The 17554-nt window shown below is 43.1% G+C and overlaps 1 protein-coding gene across 1 annotated transcript in view; it reads left to right on the top strand.

Moving 5' to 3' along the window:
* The window catches only part of LOC133350365 (leucine-rich repeat-containing G-protein coupled receptor 5-like), a 141774-nt gene that overhangs the window by 22020 nt on the left and 102200 nt on the right, over positions 1-17554 (top strand). Inside the window, 1 exon segment of the mRNA XM_061564671.1 lies at positions 12227-12298. Coding sequence (XP_061420655.1) covers positions 12227-12298 — 72 coding nt within the window.

The following is a 17554-nucleotide window of genomic DNA, read 5'->3' as shown; positions in this document are numbered from 1 at the left end:
ACCAACTATGTTAGTACTGAGTACGAACAGTTTTATAATCACTTCTGTGCATACTGCATCTGAAATATTCTAATAGAAGAGGAATGGACGTCTGTGTTGTGAGATGAAAGCAGAACGTGTACGCACATCTTTATAACTCATCATCATTGTACTATTGTAAAGTGGAGAGAGAACAGTTTGAAAGTAAGGTGACTGTGATTTATGATGATGGTACACGTGAACTGGTGATCGCTCTTTCATGAATAATGATTATGCTCGTCCATGTTCTGCTCATTGCACAGAGAGCAATGACTTGTACAAAACAACACAATAGGAGAAAGCAAAGAGGCACACATAGTGATCTTGATAAAGATGCGTTGTCTGAAGGTATGGCCCATATGTTTAAATTGTTACGCTACTGTGAGCTTAGTAACGGTACTATATTAAACGAAACTTAATAAACTTTGTTTTTACTAGGTAAGGCCACGGAGCTATGTAGCTCTTTTTCACAAGTGAATTGGCCACAAATGATAGCTAAATGAAGTGGCTTATGATGGGGAGAAAAATACACCTGACCACGAGGAGAGAGAGACACCCCAAACTCCAAATATACAACAGGTGTGAGGGTCGGGGTCGAACCCACGGGCTCCTGTATACCGGGCGAGGTAGTTAACATCTCGCCACCGATTTGGCTATACTTCCGATTTGGCTATACTGTACTTACATGAGTGTGGGAGACACATAGATTAATAAACTAGGCAGCCAAGACCAAACGGTTATGTTAACGAGTTCACCTCCAACAATCGCATACGTAAGTATTATTGTAGATGCTGCGTTGGTTGCTCTTGAAATGGAGCTGAATAGCTCAATGGGCACTCCTCAGGTAATCAACTTCTGATTCTGATGACGGAATCGGCACAACATTAAAAACGTGGCGTCATGTAAATACCCATAAATAACGTACGACAAATCGCCATGAGAAAAGAAGTGCATTGGTAAAATGAAATAAAGCTGAAACTTGTTAAACTATACATGACTGGCATCTACAAAAAATACACAATCAGTCCCTGGTAACAAACACGTAATGAATTGTAAAGTAATTCTATTTTGTTCAGTTTAAGTTAGAAACAAAATCCCAGTCTCCCCATTAGTAAATTGCCTGTAAACCCCACTCAGATGTTGAACATTATTAACACGTCGCTACAGCGGTCAGTGTTTGCATTTAATAGTTGTAAAATAGTGAATATCTGTACTCTATCCATCACTATACCAAACATGCGTCGTGTGAAAACAATGCCTGTCATTGGCAATACGTTGTACTCTACCATAATTAGTGGTGCTGTAGAGCCCAATACGTGCATTTTGTGCACTAGAATTGTGTGTGTGTGTATGTCAATGCTAGGGAACCATATAGTCAACTACCGTAGTCTGCCCTCCGTCGGAGGAATAGCAGAAGTAAACTAAATCTCTCCCGAAGCCATCTCGTGGCTAGCAGGCCGCGACATTGACGTTTAGCTGCTGAGCGTATTGCCATACGCAAAAACAATGGAATAGAGTGCCAGTGAAGAGAAGGCGCCATCCTGTAAACAGTTTTATGAAGATGACATTGCAGTGGCCAACCACACATGCTCACGAGTTATGTGCGTGTTCCAACTGCAAACTGTGTAATCTCAGTATATCAATCCAGTGCTTTTCACCCTTAGGTTATTATCGCGCAAGATGTGACATCCAGGTATGTCACCTAAAGCATTCAGGTGCAACTTTGGGTTAACCCGCGCTCTGTTTCTTACGATTCACACTTCTATGGGATCGTAATTATAAGCAAGCACCACCATGCTGTCTCTTCGTGTAATCGTTCAACATATCGATGATAAGACATTTTGTAAATATTTATTTCATTTAGCCACTGAATTGATACTCACCTGCTGCATGCGTTAACTAGCAAGGATCTCAATACACACATCTAGGCAGACATTATGCACACTTATTCTAAGGTCGAATGTTCAGTAAAGAAATGCAGAACTGCACACAGATTAAAAAATAAAGGCAAAAGTGTCGTCGTGAAAATATTTTCTCACACCACTTTTGGCGGAAGAGACTCCACTCGAGAGAGTTCTAGACATCCTCTCCAGATGGTATTGGGCCTACTCTTCCACACTGAGCAGATATCTTGTAAGAGGTGTGAGTACCCACACTTTACCCCATCACACGTGACTAGTTGATACACTGTGGTGCTGGGCTGTCAGAGGCAGGAGGGTTGAAGACACTTGTTCCGTCATTTCAACTTCCACTCTGGGAGTTTGCATTCAACGAGTACGCTAACCATTGCACAATGCCAGCGCTCCTTTAGGATGTATGGAATAGTAAACATGAATAGAGGACACAGAGATATTTTCTTGACCAGGAGAGAGCCCGTTGAGACCTCTTTTTCATATTGATTACCTTTGAGATCTCCTCAGTTTAGCCTGAATGAGTTCAAGAGACCAAAGTATCTATGAAGTATGAAATGCGACACGAACGGCAATGTTTCCTGATGCGTAGACACCAACGCGTGGGACTCCTTGAGTTCAGCACTGCCAATGTGATTCATGATTTCAGGAGAGGTTAAGTGGTTAAGTCCATCGTGCAAACATGCCGTGTGCATTATATAATGTCCTCTCGGCTGTAGTTTGTAAAGCGTTGAGACGAGGGGGGGGGGGGGGATACCGCACTTTTTCATTTCTTAATTGAAACATTTTTTGTTTAATGTACAAAGTGAAACATACATTTCTCGAGCCTATAATGAGTGCGGAAGCAACGGGGGTGCTTTCTCTGCCCTCTCATTAACATCGTCGCTGCTGAATAGCCAACACATGGTGGGAGCGGCACAACAAAGGCAGCGGCGGCGTAGGCAGCAACAACGACGACGCCACCAACTCCACGCCACCGCCACCACCACCAGCAGCAGCAGCAAGCAGCATCAGCAGCAGCGGCCTGGTCCCACAGCTCCAGTGACAATGTCGGCGTCCTCCCCTTGTTGGCTGGCTCGGCTCCAGCTTTGTCCAGAGAGAGAGAGAGAGCTCCGAAAATAAATAAATGAAAAGGGAACAATTGTTAATCTGCTTTAACGGATGGTTGAGCCGCCTCCTCTTTGCGTCGCCAAGTGTGCGAAGCTGCGACGGCCTCGCCTTGACGTTCCGCCTCTGTGCCGTTGTGCAGTTTGGGTTGTGGCAAGGGGGTTTCGTTCTGAGCGCATTTAAAAACGAAACTACAATTTTTTTTTTAATTATTCTACCAGGTAAAGACTCTGCTGAGCGAAATAGCTCTTTTTCAGGAGCGATCCGGCGATCACAACTGAAAGCTAAACGAAGTGGCTCCATCGTTTATTTATAGGACTGCTTTTTGTATTTTAGTTTGTTGTCCTTTCCCCCCCGCACCTCCAATTCACACGGATGGCTGAATATGGTGCGAAAGAAGTTCAACACACTTCACGTGGCCATTTATTTATAATTGTGGAGGGGGATACCGGGGGACACGGAAACAAATCCACGCGAACACGGGGAGAGAGACACGCAAACTCCAAATATGCAGCAGGCGTCAAGGTCTGGATTGAACCCACGCACTCCTTGCATACCGGGCGAGAGAATTAACATCTCACCACCGTGACGGATTCGAAATCATTCTGTGTTAGCTTTTGCACCAGTGTTCCATGCTAATCAGGAAATTACCAGTTGCTGGTACCACTAAATCAGAAGAAACAGTGTGTATGTCAGCACATGCCAGTATGTATAGCAGCTATAAACGGACACGTAGGCACACATTTTTTTGTATATGTTATAAAGGGCAATTGCTCATGGCGTCACCTATAACATTTTCTCCCTTTTTAAGAGCACAGTGCTATTGGCGAATGTCCCGAGTCTTATGTTAATTGTGCTTGTTCACGACTTCCAGCGCAGCAGCACCACCAAATCATTGGTTTATGTTGTGTGCACACACACTATTTTCGTATTCAAAAGTGGAAAGCGCATAAATGCATTCTCGCATTAAAAGTAATAGCAGCAGCAACAATAATGTACTTCATACAAATTGTGCAAACATCTCTTCAATATATGATTCGGCTCTTGACTGATGCGCATCGGATATCATCATCAGCATGTGGATTGCGAATAACGGGCGAAGAACGGTCACAGCAACAACGAGCAGCCCTGGGCCACGGGACCCGTTTGAGCCTTCCCCCCATCACCCCACCCCGAATTAAATCAGAAATCTCCGCGAGGTTTTTGGGTCCCGGTTTAACGACGCTGCTCCGTTGTGAACTCAGGCGTTTATAAGATTAAGCGGCGCGCAGAGCCGAGCAGAGCCGAGCCAGCGAGTGCAAAGCGGGCCGGGCGCAAGCTTTGGCGGTGCCTCCATTGTGCGCTGTGACGGCAACAGCTGCATGGATAAATGTCGCACGAGCCAGGGCCCCGGGGGCCCCCTTGGCCGTGGGAAAGCGGCGGCACGCAGGGCCCTCTGCTCGGGCTTGGCACCACCTGAATAGGGCCCTTTGTGAGCGCGTCGCCTGCATTGTCAGCCCTCCTCACCTTCTCGCCGCATAGCCCCCCCCCCCCCCCCCGCCGCCCCCCCCCGGCCCTTCCCCTGCTCTTCTCGTTGAAAGATTAATTGTCCAACTTAGCCCTTAATGATGCAATTAAAAACAGTTTAGCGCAACAGTTTTTCTTGCGGGGGGTTTGGGGTGAGGTGGAGTGGGGGGTGGTGGTGGCCAGGGCTGCGAGTGGGCTCTTGTGTGAATGAAAGTGCCCGGGTCTGACGCTGCTGCTGCTGCTGCTGCGGCTACTGGAAGGAGCAGATCAAAGTGTGGCGAGTCCCACAATCGGTGTTTGTTCGTGGAGTGGCTCTACCCCCCCCCCCCCCAGACTCCCCTTCCTGCAAGTGACAGGGAAAAGGCATTTTTTGTGAAAGCTTCATTTTTGGTGGACAATTACAGGATTTAGAGGAATAAAAAATAAACCCTTCCACTGTTTATGATTAAAGGCTCTATCTTTTAACCCTTTGAGCCTCTGATGACCACTTTCAATGCAATGCATAAGAAGGAATTATTGTACTTTGATTCGTGGGTTAAATGGCTTTAAATAACTGCATTCTTGAGTGTCGCATTGCTACAATTGCATTCTGTCTCTTTCACTGCATTGCATCGCTGACTCGGACAAGCACGGGCCGTGTGCTCCTGGATCCACTGAAATATATATATACTCTATATCAATTCATGCCAGCGACACTTTTGAAGTTTGCAATTGATTTATTATTGACATTGCATTTATCTTCACATAATGTCAACGCGGTCTCGGCGCTCTGAGAGGTGAACTCATTCTGTAGTTAGTTTTGTGTTGTTGCACGCGAGTGCTGCATCCTGCTACAATAGGCTTTACTAAATATTCTAACACGGTTTTTGCACTAGGTAACAAAACAATATACCAGCTAACCTGAGACCCACTTCAAAGGCACATGCGTATACCAGAGCATGAATTTGATGCATACAGTGCATCGTTTTAAAGTTTATTGTAGTGTTATACATTTTCAAGTTTATGTGTGCCTTTCACGCTGCCATGTGTTATTTTCCGAAGTGCTTAACCGTGGATGGTACTTTTGCGAATGAACATTGAGTATTTGCATTTGCAGGGAAACGCTGATAATTATATAAAAAAGCAAACAACTTGTGGACACACGGTACATCCAAAAGATGATGTATTCTAATATATAAACGCATTCATCGTGGTGCAGCATGGTCAAACAACCCTATGGATTATTTAGCTTCGGGAGGCCTGGATTTACAAACAGCTCGAATATTCTTTGGATCTTTCGGTAAAGCCACGTCTTCAGGCGTAGACGATTGCTCGTGTTGCGATCGAAACGTCGTGATTTTAATTGTATTTATTTTTTCTATCTATGTGGCTTTACCGAAAGACCCAAAGAATATGTATTCCTGCAGTCACGAAAGCTTTAAGTCAAGAGGTAGCATATTATTAAAATGTAAATTTAAAATGGATAAATTGCTTAAGTAAATGTTGACAAATCGTTCACATATTTACAACACATAAGCAACGACATTTCTATAATTTGCTTGATAAAACATGGTTCAATGCACGTGCAATACACTATGCATCAATATAAATATTTACTGACATGTAGGGATTTGTCACAATTTCTGACATTAAATTGGTAAAGCATGAACATATTGCTCTGTCACAAACACCCTCTTCTGCGATGGCAGAAGAAACAACATTTATTTAACTCTTCTTTTATGTTTGCCATGAAACAGAAGTTGTATCAAACAGTGCTCTCATCAACGGTGGATACTAGTAGCAAATTCACAATACCACGAATAGGCTAATCAGAAAACAAATACCATAACTATGGTTTTATGGCTTCTAGGTGTATATAGTGGTCTGTCAATGGTCGTAAATGCTGTAGAACCACAAACTTACTAAAGTGAGATTGTTCCACCCTGCTGCAGTGATTGTGGACTAGTCGATTGCTCTTTTTTATTCATAGCCCTGAGCCAGCGGTGGAAATTCCACAATAAGATGATGTGGGCTAAATTTGCACGATTAGTTATAAACGTGATCACTTCCTGCAACATTGTGACCGGTGTACCTACGTGTGTACATTTGGATCGCATCGATAAATCCTACCGCCGGCGTTAACCCGTGGGATGAGGAACTCATTGAGTGTCTCTAGAAAGCCAGCAGAAAAAAAACAACAACACAAGAAACCGTGCAAAAAGAGACCACACAACTATTTACGGCGTCTCCTAAACAGTTCTGTTTTACCCATTACTTCAAGACGGTACTAATTCACAGTGTGTACAGATTTGATGACCATGTATATATGAGCCAAAACGAATGACGTCTTCGGAGCTGGTGTAAAGGGGATTAAGTTAAAAATACAAGTTCCATCGGTGGGCTTTCTTTCGTGCGATAAACAGTTACCAGGCTCGCTGGGTTCATGCTGTCTGGGAGCTTTTATATGTGAACCCAGGATCACCGTGGCGCTGCTTTGGCACTGAGACAGGCACACGGTTGCACACATCATGTTGATGTACGCATTTGTGTGATACAGGGCAACATTGTATTATGCACATTCATGCTATAGTTTGTGTATTTCGCAGAACTAATAGAATAAGAAAAGAGAGGATTTCTTTCCGTCGCTAGGAGTACAAATGATCTCGTTTCAGCCACATGGTTAAATCATTGTCACAACATTATCATTGTAAACAAAGGGTAAAGGCAAAGCCCTGCTGGCATAATGGCATGCCCCCACCCCGAGAAAATACTTGGCCTCCTCTTCCTTGATAGCCAGACACTTTGGAAGAAGTGGGAATGCCCACAACATTTTACCCCAACACGTGAGAACTCCCGATTGACTCACTGTGGTGAACCCATACATCAGCCGTGGGTAGCGGAGGGGATTTCAGAAATTTGCCCAATGGTTTATCTGCCAAGCTGGGACCTCTGTAGAGTCTGTATCATGCACTGTGTATTCTCTGCACCGCGTGTCCATATTCCCGATATAAGATGCACAGTATAGTTACTGCAGTTTACTATGAACAGAATGTGCGTACAGACAATGCAATTCCTTTTGCCAGTGGGCACACGCATGTTTATTGATTAAAAAATTATAAAAACGGGAATAGTTGCTGCTCTTGTTGAGAAGACTCAGGTTTTTCCTGTTTATCTGCTATAAGAATACAGTACGCATTTAACATATGAAAGTAAAATTTGTCAATACGAAACAGAATATTAAATGACTCACAGCCCAACGCACGCTGCTAATAATTTAGGTTCCAAGGCTGAGGTACAGCCCTGGAATTGCTTGCTGGCAGAAGCACCATGAGAGAGTCGCTCTATAAGATGCGTTTTCCCTCCTCTTCCACATTGACCGCACGTCTTGGATGAGGTGGCAGTACCCACACTTTTCTCCACGATACCCGGCCTGCCGATTGACTGACTTTGGTGAATCAATTTAAGAAACTTGCCCCATTGTTTCAACTGTAACTGCCGGGAGATTGAACCAGTAATCTCTGGATTGCAAGTGCAGGTTTTTTTTTTGCATAACACGACAACATCCCTAGTTTCCAAGATTTCAGAGTAATGCCTTACTTCAGCACACATCCTGTGAAAGTAGATACATACGAACGTACATATGGGGTTTCAAATTAGCTTAAGTCTTAGGTTTGTAATTTGTAAAATAAATCACGAACCTTTTGCACATTTACATGGCATGCGGCCATGTGCAACGCATTTCAAAGTGATTGTAAAAGGTAATTAATGTACTGTAAGGGTAAATTAGTAAAGGGAATGCAAAATGTCCTAAGGCATCCTACGCCGATTGGCTATTTGTCGCCAGAAAAAGTAATCCATGTGAATTTTGCTCCAGGAAATGTTCGTCATATCCATATCCAAACCGTAAGACACAGAATTATCACTTGTTTCCAACCCAGGCAATCATACCGTGCTTGCTTGATAAAAAAAAAAACATTGCATTATGGCAACCCAACACAGATTGTTAGATAGAAATGCCCATGCCATGGGAATGTGGAATTTCCACCACTAACGTCTCATGGCTCATAATGGAATTGAGTGGTGTTTGAGTAGTTTGAATGTCCAATACAGCAATAGGTAACGTGGTGAGCTTAATTGCCACTGCATTTGTATTCATATAAAACTATTTACCACGTGAATTTTGCTCCAGAAAATGTTTGTCATTTCCATATTCACACGGTGAAACGCCGTATTACCACTTGTTATTATATATTATTATATAAGCCCCGAGAATGGCTTTAAATGTTGACTTAAAGCTTTCGTGACTACAGGAATTCATATTATGTGGGTCTTTCGGTAAAGTCACGTAGATAGGTTCAAAGAAAATAACAAAAAAATAACAAAAAAACTACGACGTTTCGATCACAACACAAGCGATCGTCTGTTTTCCTTCTGTGTTGTGGTTTTTTTGTTATTTTTCTTTGAACCTATCTACGTGACTTTATCGAAAGACCCAGATAATGACTTTGGCTGTCGTATAACATGATTATTTTACAAACGATATTACACCATTAAGTTTAGCTATAAAATGTAAATCCGTTGGTAATTTGGTTTAAAAAAATTACTTCGCCGATCGGAACGTATCGGCGTTGCATTTCCAAGAAGGCACATGCGCTCTGCAATAACATGACCACAAAGACTCGTGCATGAAACCGTGCGAGAATTTAAAGAGGAAAAAAATTCCCGCTTGCACGTCCGTCCCGCTAGCATAACCTCAACAAAAATTTTGCCCTCCATGCAATTCACAGAGCCCCCACCTACCCCCTTCCCTAACGAAGCCGGTTCGTGTGCGATCCCGTCACTGTGCGCCGTGATCGCTGCCTAACCGTCACGAGCACTTGTTAAGTCGGTAATGTGCTTCGTTTTATGCGCGAGTGAAGCAAAGTGGATACACTGCGCCGAGCCTCGCCCGGTGGCAAACAAAAGTGAGAACTCGCATGCCCCCCCCGCCCCCCTTTTGCTTTTGGCGGCGGCGGCGCCTTTGAAGTGGCTGTCTCTCTGCCCCTTCAGGCAACGTTCAAACCGGATAGGCTGGAATCCAACCATCCGGACACACTATTTATAAAGCCTCATTGCCATCAAATTCAAAGAGATGCTCGGCATTGAACGAGGGAGCAACATGTTCCGCGCGTTGCTTCATAACATTGAAAATGCGACATTTCAAGTTTTGACTTGTCACTTTTTAAAGCCGAGCTTGCAGTCACCGACACGTGACGTGTGTAAACAGACGTTGCTTTCAGTGTTCGACTGTTACGACTGTTTTGATATTCACCTATGGGCATCCTAAATTAGTCTTTCGCAAGAGGAATAGGGAGGGATGGTGCTCACCGCTGTTGGCGGCACAGAGCCAGTGGTCACACATTCCACGTTCCTATGACAGGGGACAGTCTGTCCACAAGACAACAAGTGTTACGTTCCGAGAAATGTACGGATATGTACTGCTTTTTCAGAGGTATATACACTTTGCAGTGTGTTTCAGTATGGACACTGCACTCTCAATCCAGAGAAACCAGAATTCATAGACAACTTGCTCCATTCACTCTTTTAGCTGCTCCCACCCAACAATCGAAGAACGTGCGCTTCATACTGCGACTGCAATTGATTGATCTCTTGTAGTGGGGGTACATTTAAAACATATTTGACCAGTCTAGATTACGATACAAGCAGGGTCCCCCATTGAAATGAGATACGCTGCTTGCAATGTCTTAAACCCGAGGTGCAAGTCATTCACTCAACCACAGTACAGTATCTTTCCAAGAAACAGGTAACATGCGTGTCTTTCAAAGTTACGGCATTCAAACTTTTAAAAACAAGCGCGGCCAACGGCTGTCGCCTCGCTGACATCTTGAGTTATAGCATCGTAATTTAGAGAAACCACAAACCACTTAAATTATCTTAACTTTAGTTAAGAAAGGGTCGTATAGCTTGCACAAGTGTTAACTGTTCGTTGTCACGACAGTGCCATGAGTCTTATCGCCTCTGTAAGCGCAACTGTGTAATTGTGGAGATTGCTACATGTGTGAGAATGACCATAACTTGAATGGCTTTTGTTGTTATGGTGGCACATTTCTTTGTGTACATTTAATGACGTTAATGTCAAGATCATTCGACGATTTGACGTAGTAAATCCCAACATTGTCTCTCCAGCAAAACAGCTGCTGCCTGTTTATCGATGTTAAAAGTTAATAAACTGTGAAAATTCCACTTTTTTTAAGATAATGAAAACTTCCAGTCGTAAATCAATCAACATAATGGGGTTAAACAAACACCCTCACGTAACCAAAAGGTGTGTGAAAGGGTTTTACCAGCTTCCTAAACGCTGTGATTTATTGCTCAGGAGCTGGCGTTGCTTGTACTGACCATAGCTAAAGTTTGCTGAGCAAACAATGTTCACCTTGAAAGAGGTGGAAGGAAGAAATTAAGACACCCCCAATGTAATCCCAGGCAAGGGGAACATTTTCCATTATGTATATAAAAAACAAAACATTAGCATTGCATTTTGAAACTTGCGTGAAATGAATGAGCGTGAAAAAAAAGTATCAGCTCTGAAAATGTCCTCAAATCTTCTGCCTTGGTTCTCGGTTAGCCCAGTCGGCATCGTATGTTGCGAATGAAGTTCAACACACAGCAATTCAATCAAACTGTGTCATAAATACTGCACTGCCTATGCCACACTAGTCTGACCCAGGGTAGATTGTAACAGATAACTCTCCGTCAATCTAGATTATAGCTCATGATTTAACGCTCGAATAGTGCATATCCTTATCTAATGTCCTTTTTAATAGGTACTTTTTGGTGGGTGAAACTGGCTACCTACTCACAGAACATGAGTGGGCAATGGATCAGAAAACAATCCACCTTTGTGGTTTGACGGCTGATGTTGGCAAGCGAATATTTCCAGGCACTGATTTTCGGCTGCGTTATAGAGTATTACGGGTTTCTAGACTCAAACTCTGGTACGCTTTGCTACTGACGTGCATTTCCAGTGGCTACGTTTTGATCGATGGTATTACGATGCAACGTGCTCATAAAGCGGTCAAGTTTTACCCACCCCCACCAACAAAGAATATTTGATTTCTACACCAATCAGAACACGTCGAGCAATCCACGTAATTACATTTGAGCATATACAATAAAAGCAAATTGTTCATTTTGCTAAACTCTTATGGTATATATAATGACACAAAGAACAATGTTGATTGTGAAATTATAACATAATTAAACAGAGCTCTGGACTTGAAAACGTCGACAGGATGGCACGTATATTACAGGAGTTCATTGCTCATAATTGGACATCTCCTGTCAGACAACCTGCTGAATTGCATTGCTTCAGTAAGTGTGGCACCTACCATGCATTTCGCTTGAAAGTGTAGAATGCTGAACTGAGAGGTGTGCAATCTGCCTTTGCTGCCATGCCGTTTCCCTGTAAGATGTAAAGTTGCATACATATACTCGTAGTAGAATGTCACATTTGCTATACAATAATTCCTATTTAGGATTTGTAAAACAACGTGTTATTGAGGTTTTGTTGGTAGTTTCACGACACATTGTACATTCATTTGGCATTATACCATTACCTATCCAATGAGTTTGTAAGCATGGACACGTATTACTAATCGATTACAGTCATGAGAACTAAATCTGCTGTGCTTCTTGTCCCTTTGCAGAGACCTGAGCATGAACAACCTGACGTCACTGAAGCCGTTTGCATTCAGCCACCTGCCGCTACTGCAAGAACTGTAAGTCACACGTCTAATAGCTTTGGTTGAAGCCACAGGGTTAGAGAAACGCGTGGCATTTAACCTCATGTGAGCTAACCGTGACCCAAGGGGCTACGCGGTGACATCAGTGGAGTGCAAAAGGAGCATTGGGATGTTGAAATGAACAAAGCTGGGTGGAAGCAACAATTGGCTTCGTGTCATTAGCAGTCATCAGGGATGCACATAGGCCCCTGGAGGGCTCGGGCAGGATGCCACGTGGGGCCGCCTTATTCCACCAGCCACAAGGTTGTTATTGAGGCCCTCTTTTGTGTGAGGCCCACGGCAAAATTCCCCGCACAGGTCCGCACCTCTCCCCCTCCCCTCTCGACAGCTCTGGTAATAAATCAGTTCGAGGACTGGGCCTATCTATTTTAGAACCACTCACTGGTCACCTGGGATTTGTATTCACAACCTTGCTGCCAGCGAGTCGGCCACTCTGCCACAGTGCCATCAAGGTCAAGGGGTCATCATGGCTAATGCCATTAATGTACGCATCATCGAGGCTTTTCTTGGGGGACACTGAGAAATATGTTCCCAACGTTGGATTGAGAAATTAAGGCATTAAAGAAATGGCCAAAGCGTTGACCATCTCAAATTTGCTAGTGTTCCCTATGAGAACCAGCGGTAATGAATTACAGTAAACAATTGAAGGTCTTAAAAGAAGAGGCTACAAAGTGAGGCTGAAAATAAATGTGAGCAAAACAAATAGTGCACACATTCGCTGGACAAAATAACACAATGGTTGTAGTGATGCAATCGAAGATGATTGATTAGCCTTCTAGGTATGGATCGGCCTGCTGGGTATGGATCGCATTCCTGGCTATGGTTAATATGGGTAATATGACAAAAACACTTGAGTTCCACAATTGACTCAGGCTGATTGCTTGCAAATTGTATTGCAATTCATTGCTGGGTTTTCTGTGGTTTCCCATATCCAAAGCATATGCACAAGCAAAAGATTGATATTGCTTTCACACACGACACAGTACCGGTTTAAATTACTTGTTGGCTTTACTTTGTGTGGATAATAAGTGAAGTCCCTCGACATCTTCTCTGCACCAGCGGCTGTAGAAAAATCGAGAATATGGGCAGAGGGCAGTGCAGATTCGACCATGGCAGTTGCACAAATACATTGATTACTAGCATTATAACGTGGCGTTCCCTTTATCATGGATATTTAACCTTTCCAAAGTCGTATATCAGCACGCATCCCTACTTTGCAGCCTATTTCTTATAATGTCAATGTATTTTACTGTGGAAATTGTTCCATTTCTTGGTAAAAGGAAGCATTTTCGCAATGCCATAATATTGCAGTGTGACAATTTATCCACAAATAATTTGTTTTCTTTGTTGCGTACAACATACTTTGTTGCATTCAAGTTTTATGTGTGTTGCATGCAACGTGGCACTTGAGACTGACATGCCATGGCATATACCGTCTTGGAAAACGACTCTGAGGAGATCACAGACACCCAGGGGACGTGCGGAGATGTTGTTATACGCCTCTTGTACATATCTGCCTTAAGGGTTGCTTTGATTGCACGGTCGTTTTTTTAGATGCTCACAGTTTGCTATTCACAAGTTCCATTTCTCTTATAGTAGTAGGGCTGCTCTTCCTACATGCCTCGTTAGTTTAGATAGCATACAATTAGTTGTTTGGTTTGAAAATGTTTACATTGTAATGTCTTCCATTACACGTTGCGCTGCATAAGCACTGTTTACATGATCATAAACGTTCAGGTAAGGTGTCGTTAAGAGGGATGGGGTAGTGGTGGGTGGTGGCTGAGCGGTGACACAGCGGCGGTTAACGCACATCACTATCAACAAAGTTACCCGAGTTCGATCTCCGATCGAGGATAACATCAGTGGCGAGTGACATCTGAACCAGTTCTGACCCCCCCCCCCCCCACCTCACCAATCCACACTGAGCAGCGTGGTGAAGTGTGGCTAAAGTCACCGCATAACTGGCACAATATGGGGAGGGCCTCATCCAGCAATGGCTTGACAAAGGCTGTAAATCATTATTCTTGTATTGCTGCGGTTGTGACGTGCGTGGTTGCTGCACTTGACATTTGGAAGGTTGTAAGTTCAAACACGGGTCTAGGATTGCAGCATACCCCCATTGTACCTTGCACCTCTGGGTACCTGAAGCGAGCACCACTCTTGGCCTGCACGAGGGTAAATGTGACATTTCCACCAATGGGTTAGGGTTGAGCAGCATGTTAAAGGAAAACACTGAATATGCAATGGGTCTATGCTTGTAAAAGTCACCTACTACAGAATATGTGGTATACCTAGAACGAGTTTGGAGAACAAATCGGGATCAAATAATGAAGTAGAAAGGCAGACAAAAGCAGGACAGAGTACTCTTCCAAAATCAAATGCAAGAAAGACAAGCCGTAAAAAATGTTTTCCTAAAGAAGACATTTAAGTCGCACGCTCGATCATTCAACAACTCATTTGTTAAACTAAATTGAAATCGGAACTTGTTCTGTGAAATGATCCAGTGAAGAGTATTTGTAATGAAGAGTTTCATCAATTGATGGAAAGCCGTATTCAACAACATTAACGGAACGTCTACACAACAGTTATTTTCATATTGGGCATGTCGACTGCCATGCAATAAATATCACCATGGCAATGATGTTGTTACGATACTTGGGGAGCACCCTTCTTGTAACCTTTATTATTTTTTAACAAAGTTAGTTTTCAAAAATATATATTTTACTTTTCCTTCCATTTTAAGAACATTCTTTAAAAATGTGTGGAGGGAGTTGGTGGGGAGGGGAGTGACCCCACGGGCACGGATCTGGGCCATGCTGCTGAACCAGGCAACACGAGTGACAACACGAGTGGCCCATTTCCTGGGCTGCCAAGCCAGCCCAGTGGCCTGTGTGCTGGAATCTCTGGGTCCTCTTCGGGTCAAATTCTCATGAAACTAACGATGTTCACAGACTACAAACGGCGACCTAAATTTACACCACTACCGTCGTATATTGTACGTATGCATGTTGAACATCTTTCGTATGTAGCCAACCGCGCTGTACGTACTTTTCATCACTTGGTACAAAGCACAGGTTATTCCTTAAATTTATGTGTTGTGTTTGATTTAACCAACAGCCAGCCCATTATTCCTTTGTCTTGTCAAATTGGATTTGTAATTTTACAATGTATAATTTGATTTCTATGTACCAATACATTATTGCCAAATCGTGCATATTATTACGAGTAGTTACGTATTTTTTATCCTGGGTGCCAATTTTAAAATATGTATCATTTAAATCGGATGTCATTTCATGAGATGTAAATGGGTTGATACGATTGCATTCATCGTATTCATTGGTTTACTGACTCAACAGCACCTTGGCAATCTGCTGCGAGATGAACACTTCCCCAATACAAGCTTACATTTCGCATACAACAATTGCATCATCACAGACTATACATGCATGCGCTATAGAGTGATGTCTGACTGGCATTAAATACACATTTCTTGTACAATTATTCATTTAAATATTTTTTTAATTGTATTATTTGTATTATTTTATTATTTCCCTTCTACGTCACTTTACCGAAAGAACCAAGAATATAAATCCCTGCAGTCACGAAAACTTTAAATCAAATTTTTATTTTGTGAAAAGTTAAACAATGCAGTGATTTTTTACGAGCAAATATCAATTATTCCCACATAGTGGTTTCTAATTAATCCTGACCCTCCATCATAGAATATATACCACCACCACGACCACCACAATGTGGCCATGTAGACAAACATCTATATAATATCTAAACCAGCTCAAGCCGCCCGTAAACCACGTGACTTCTGTGTGACCATCCTCACTGTGAAACCTTCTTCCCGCCCCCTTTGAAAACGGACGTTGCTACGTGCAGCATCGCCAAGTTCCTTATGTGGTCCCTTCCTCCCTATCCTCACCTTTCCTGACCCTTTGCTCCCACGTTTCCATTCATTTTCCATCCCTTTCCTTTTAGTTACCATCCTTTATCTTCTACCCACCCTTTCCCATTCCTCTCTTTTGTTCGATACATGACATCCTTGACTCGAGTCCCCTTCTCGTGCTTTACCATGGGTCAAACATTGCTTGCAACGATATGGAATTCAAAAACACCTTGTCCTATGATTGTCCCCTGGCCCGATGAGAGGGGTGCCGATCTTTCTTCTCTACGAGGCTCTAAAGCTGAAATTGCATGTGCCAGATTAATAGCCATCAAAACGAGAGAATTCATGATTGCCTTAACACTCTGGAATGATGGATGTGAAGATGTCCACCCTAACATGCATGGCGTGTATGTGACGTGTGTGGGTGTGTAGTGTAATGAAGCGTCGAATGTATACAACGCAGCTGTTGATTTTCGAATATATCCAACAAATTGTTGACAGTACCAGATTATTGTATGCTATGTGAATTTCGAATATATGTCATTGAGCATTTCATAGGTCTGCGATGATGCATATACTCGGTTTACATGCATCAACTCATGGTTCTGAGAATCAATTGTTTGCAAATTATATGGCAATGTTACATTTTGGATAGTGGAGTAAACAAACTGTGTAAAAAGAGATAAAACACCATTAAACAATACAAATGAGATGGCAATTTAAATGAGGCAAAATGGAACTGCTTCTTGTATTGAATCGCAAACCACCGTCATGACAATCCATCAGATCCCAGGGGGGTGAATTGTTACAAGCCTCACAATTGCTTTGTACACACATGTACAACGTATACACCAAGACCGAATGACATCAGTTCAATACACACACGAGCATAGCTGAACATAATCAAACATAACAGCAATTTGTAAATAACCGTTTTGTTCTAGTCCCCATAGCTTGAGCATGATTCTCGCACAGGCAGTTGGCACCTCCTATACGATGCTGAATTCATGTTAGAATCATAGGAATGCAATTTATGTCGATCATCTGAACTACTCCTCGATAAATACGAATATCTCCCAGACACTGCCAGAACGGACACCAAAAGCATGCAATGGGGTGTGAGAGGGAGGAGGGTGAGAGAGAGAGAAGTTGGGGGGGGGCGGCATAGCACGGGCTGTGTGATGTTAAAATAGCAGCGTCGCGACAAGACCACTCAGAGAATCTGCCGCGTAACCTTTGCTTACCAGAAGTCTACAATCACTTCGACGTTTCATGGAGACTTGGCATGTACCGGCGACAAACAAGTACTGCTGCTTCCACACTTGCATGGACTTGGC

Source organism: Lethenteron reissneri, chromosome 33 (genome assembly GCF_015708825.2).
Source record: "Lethenteron reissneri isolate LAM-NWPU_2019-01 chromosome 33, ASM1570882v1, whole genome shotgun sequence".
Lineage (NCBI taxonomy): Eukaryota > Metazoa > Chordata > Hyperoartia > Petromyzontiformes > Petromyzontidae > Lethenteron > Lethenteron reissneri.
This window is presented reverse-complemented; position numbering and strand designations above follow the sequence as displayed.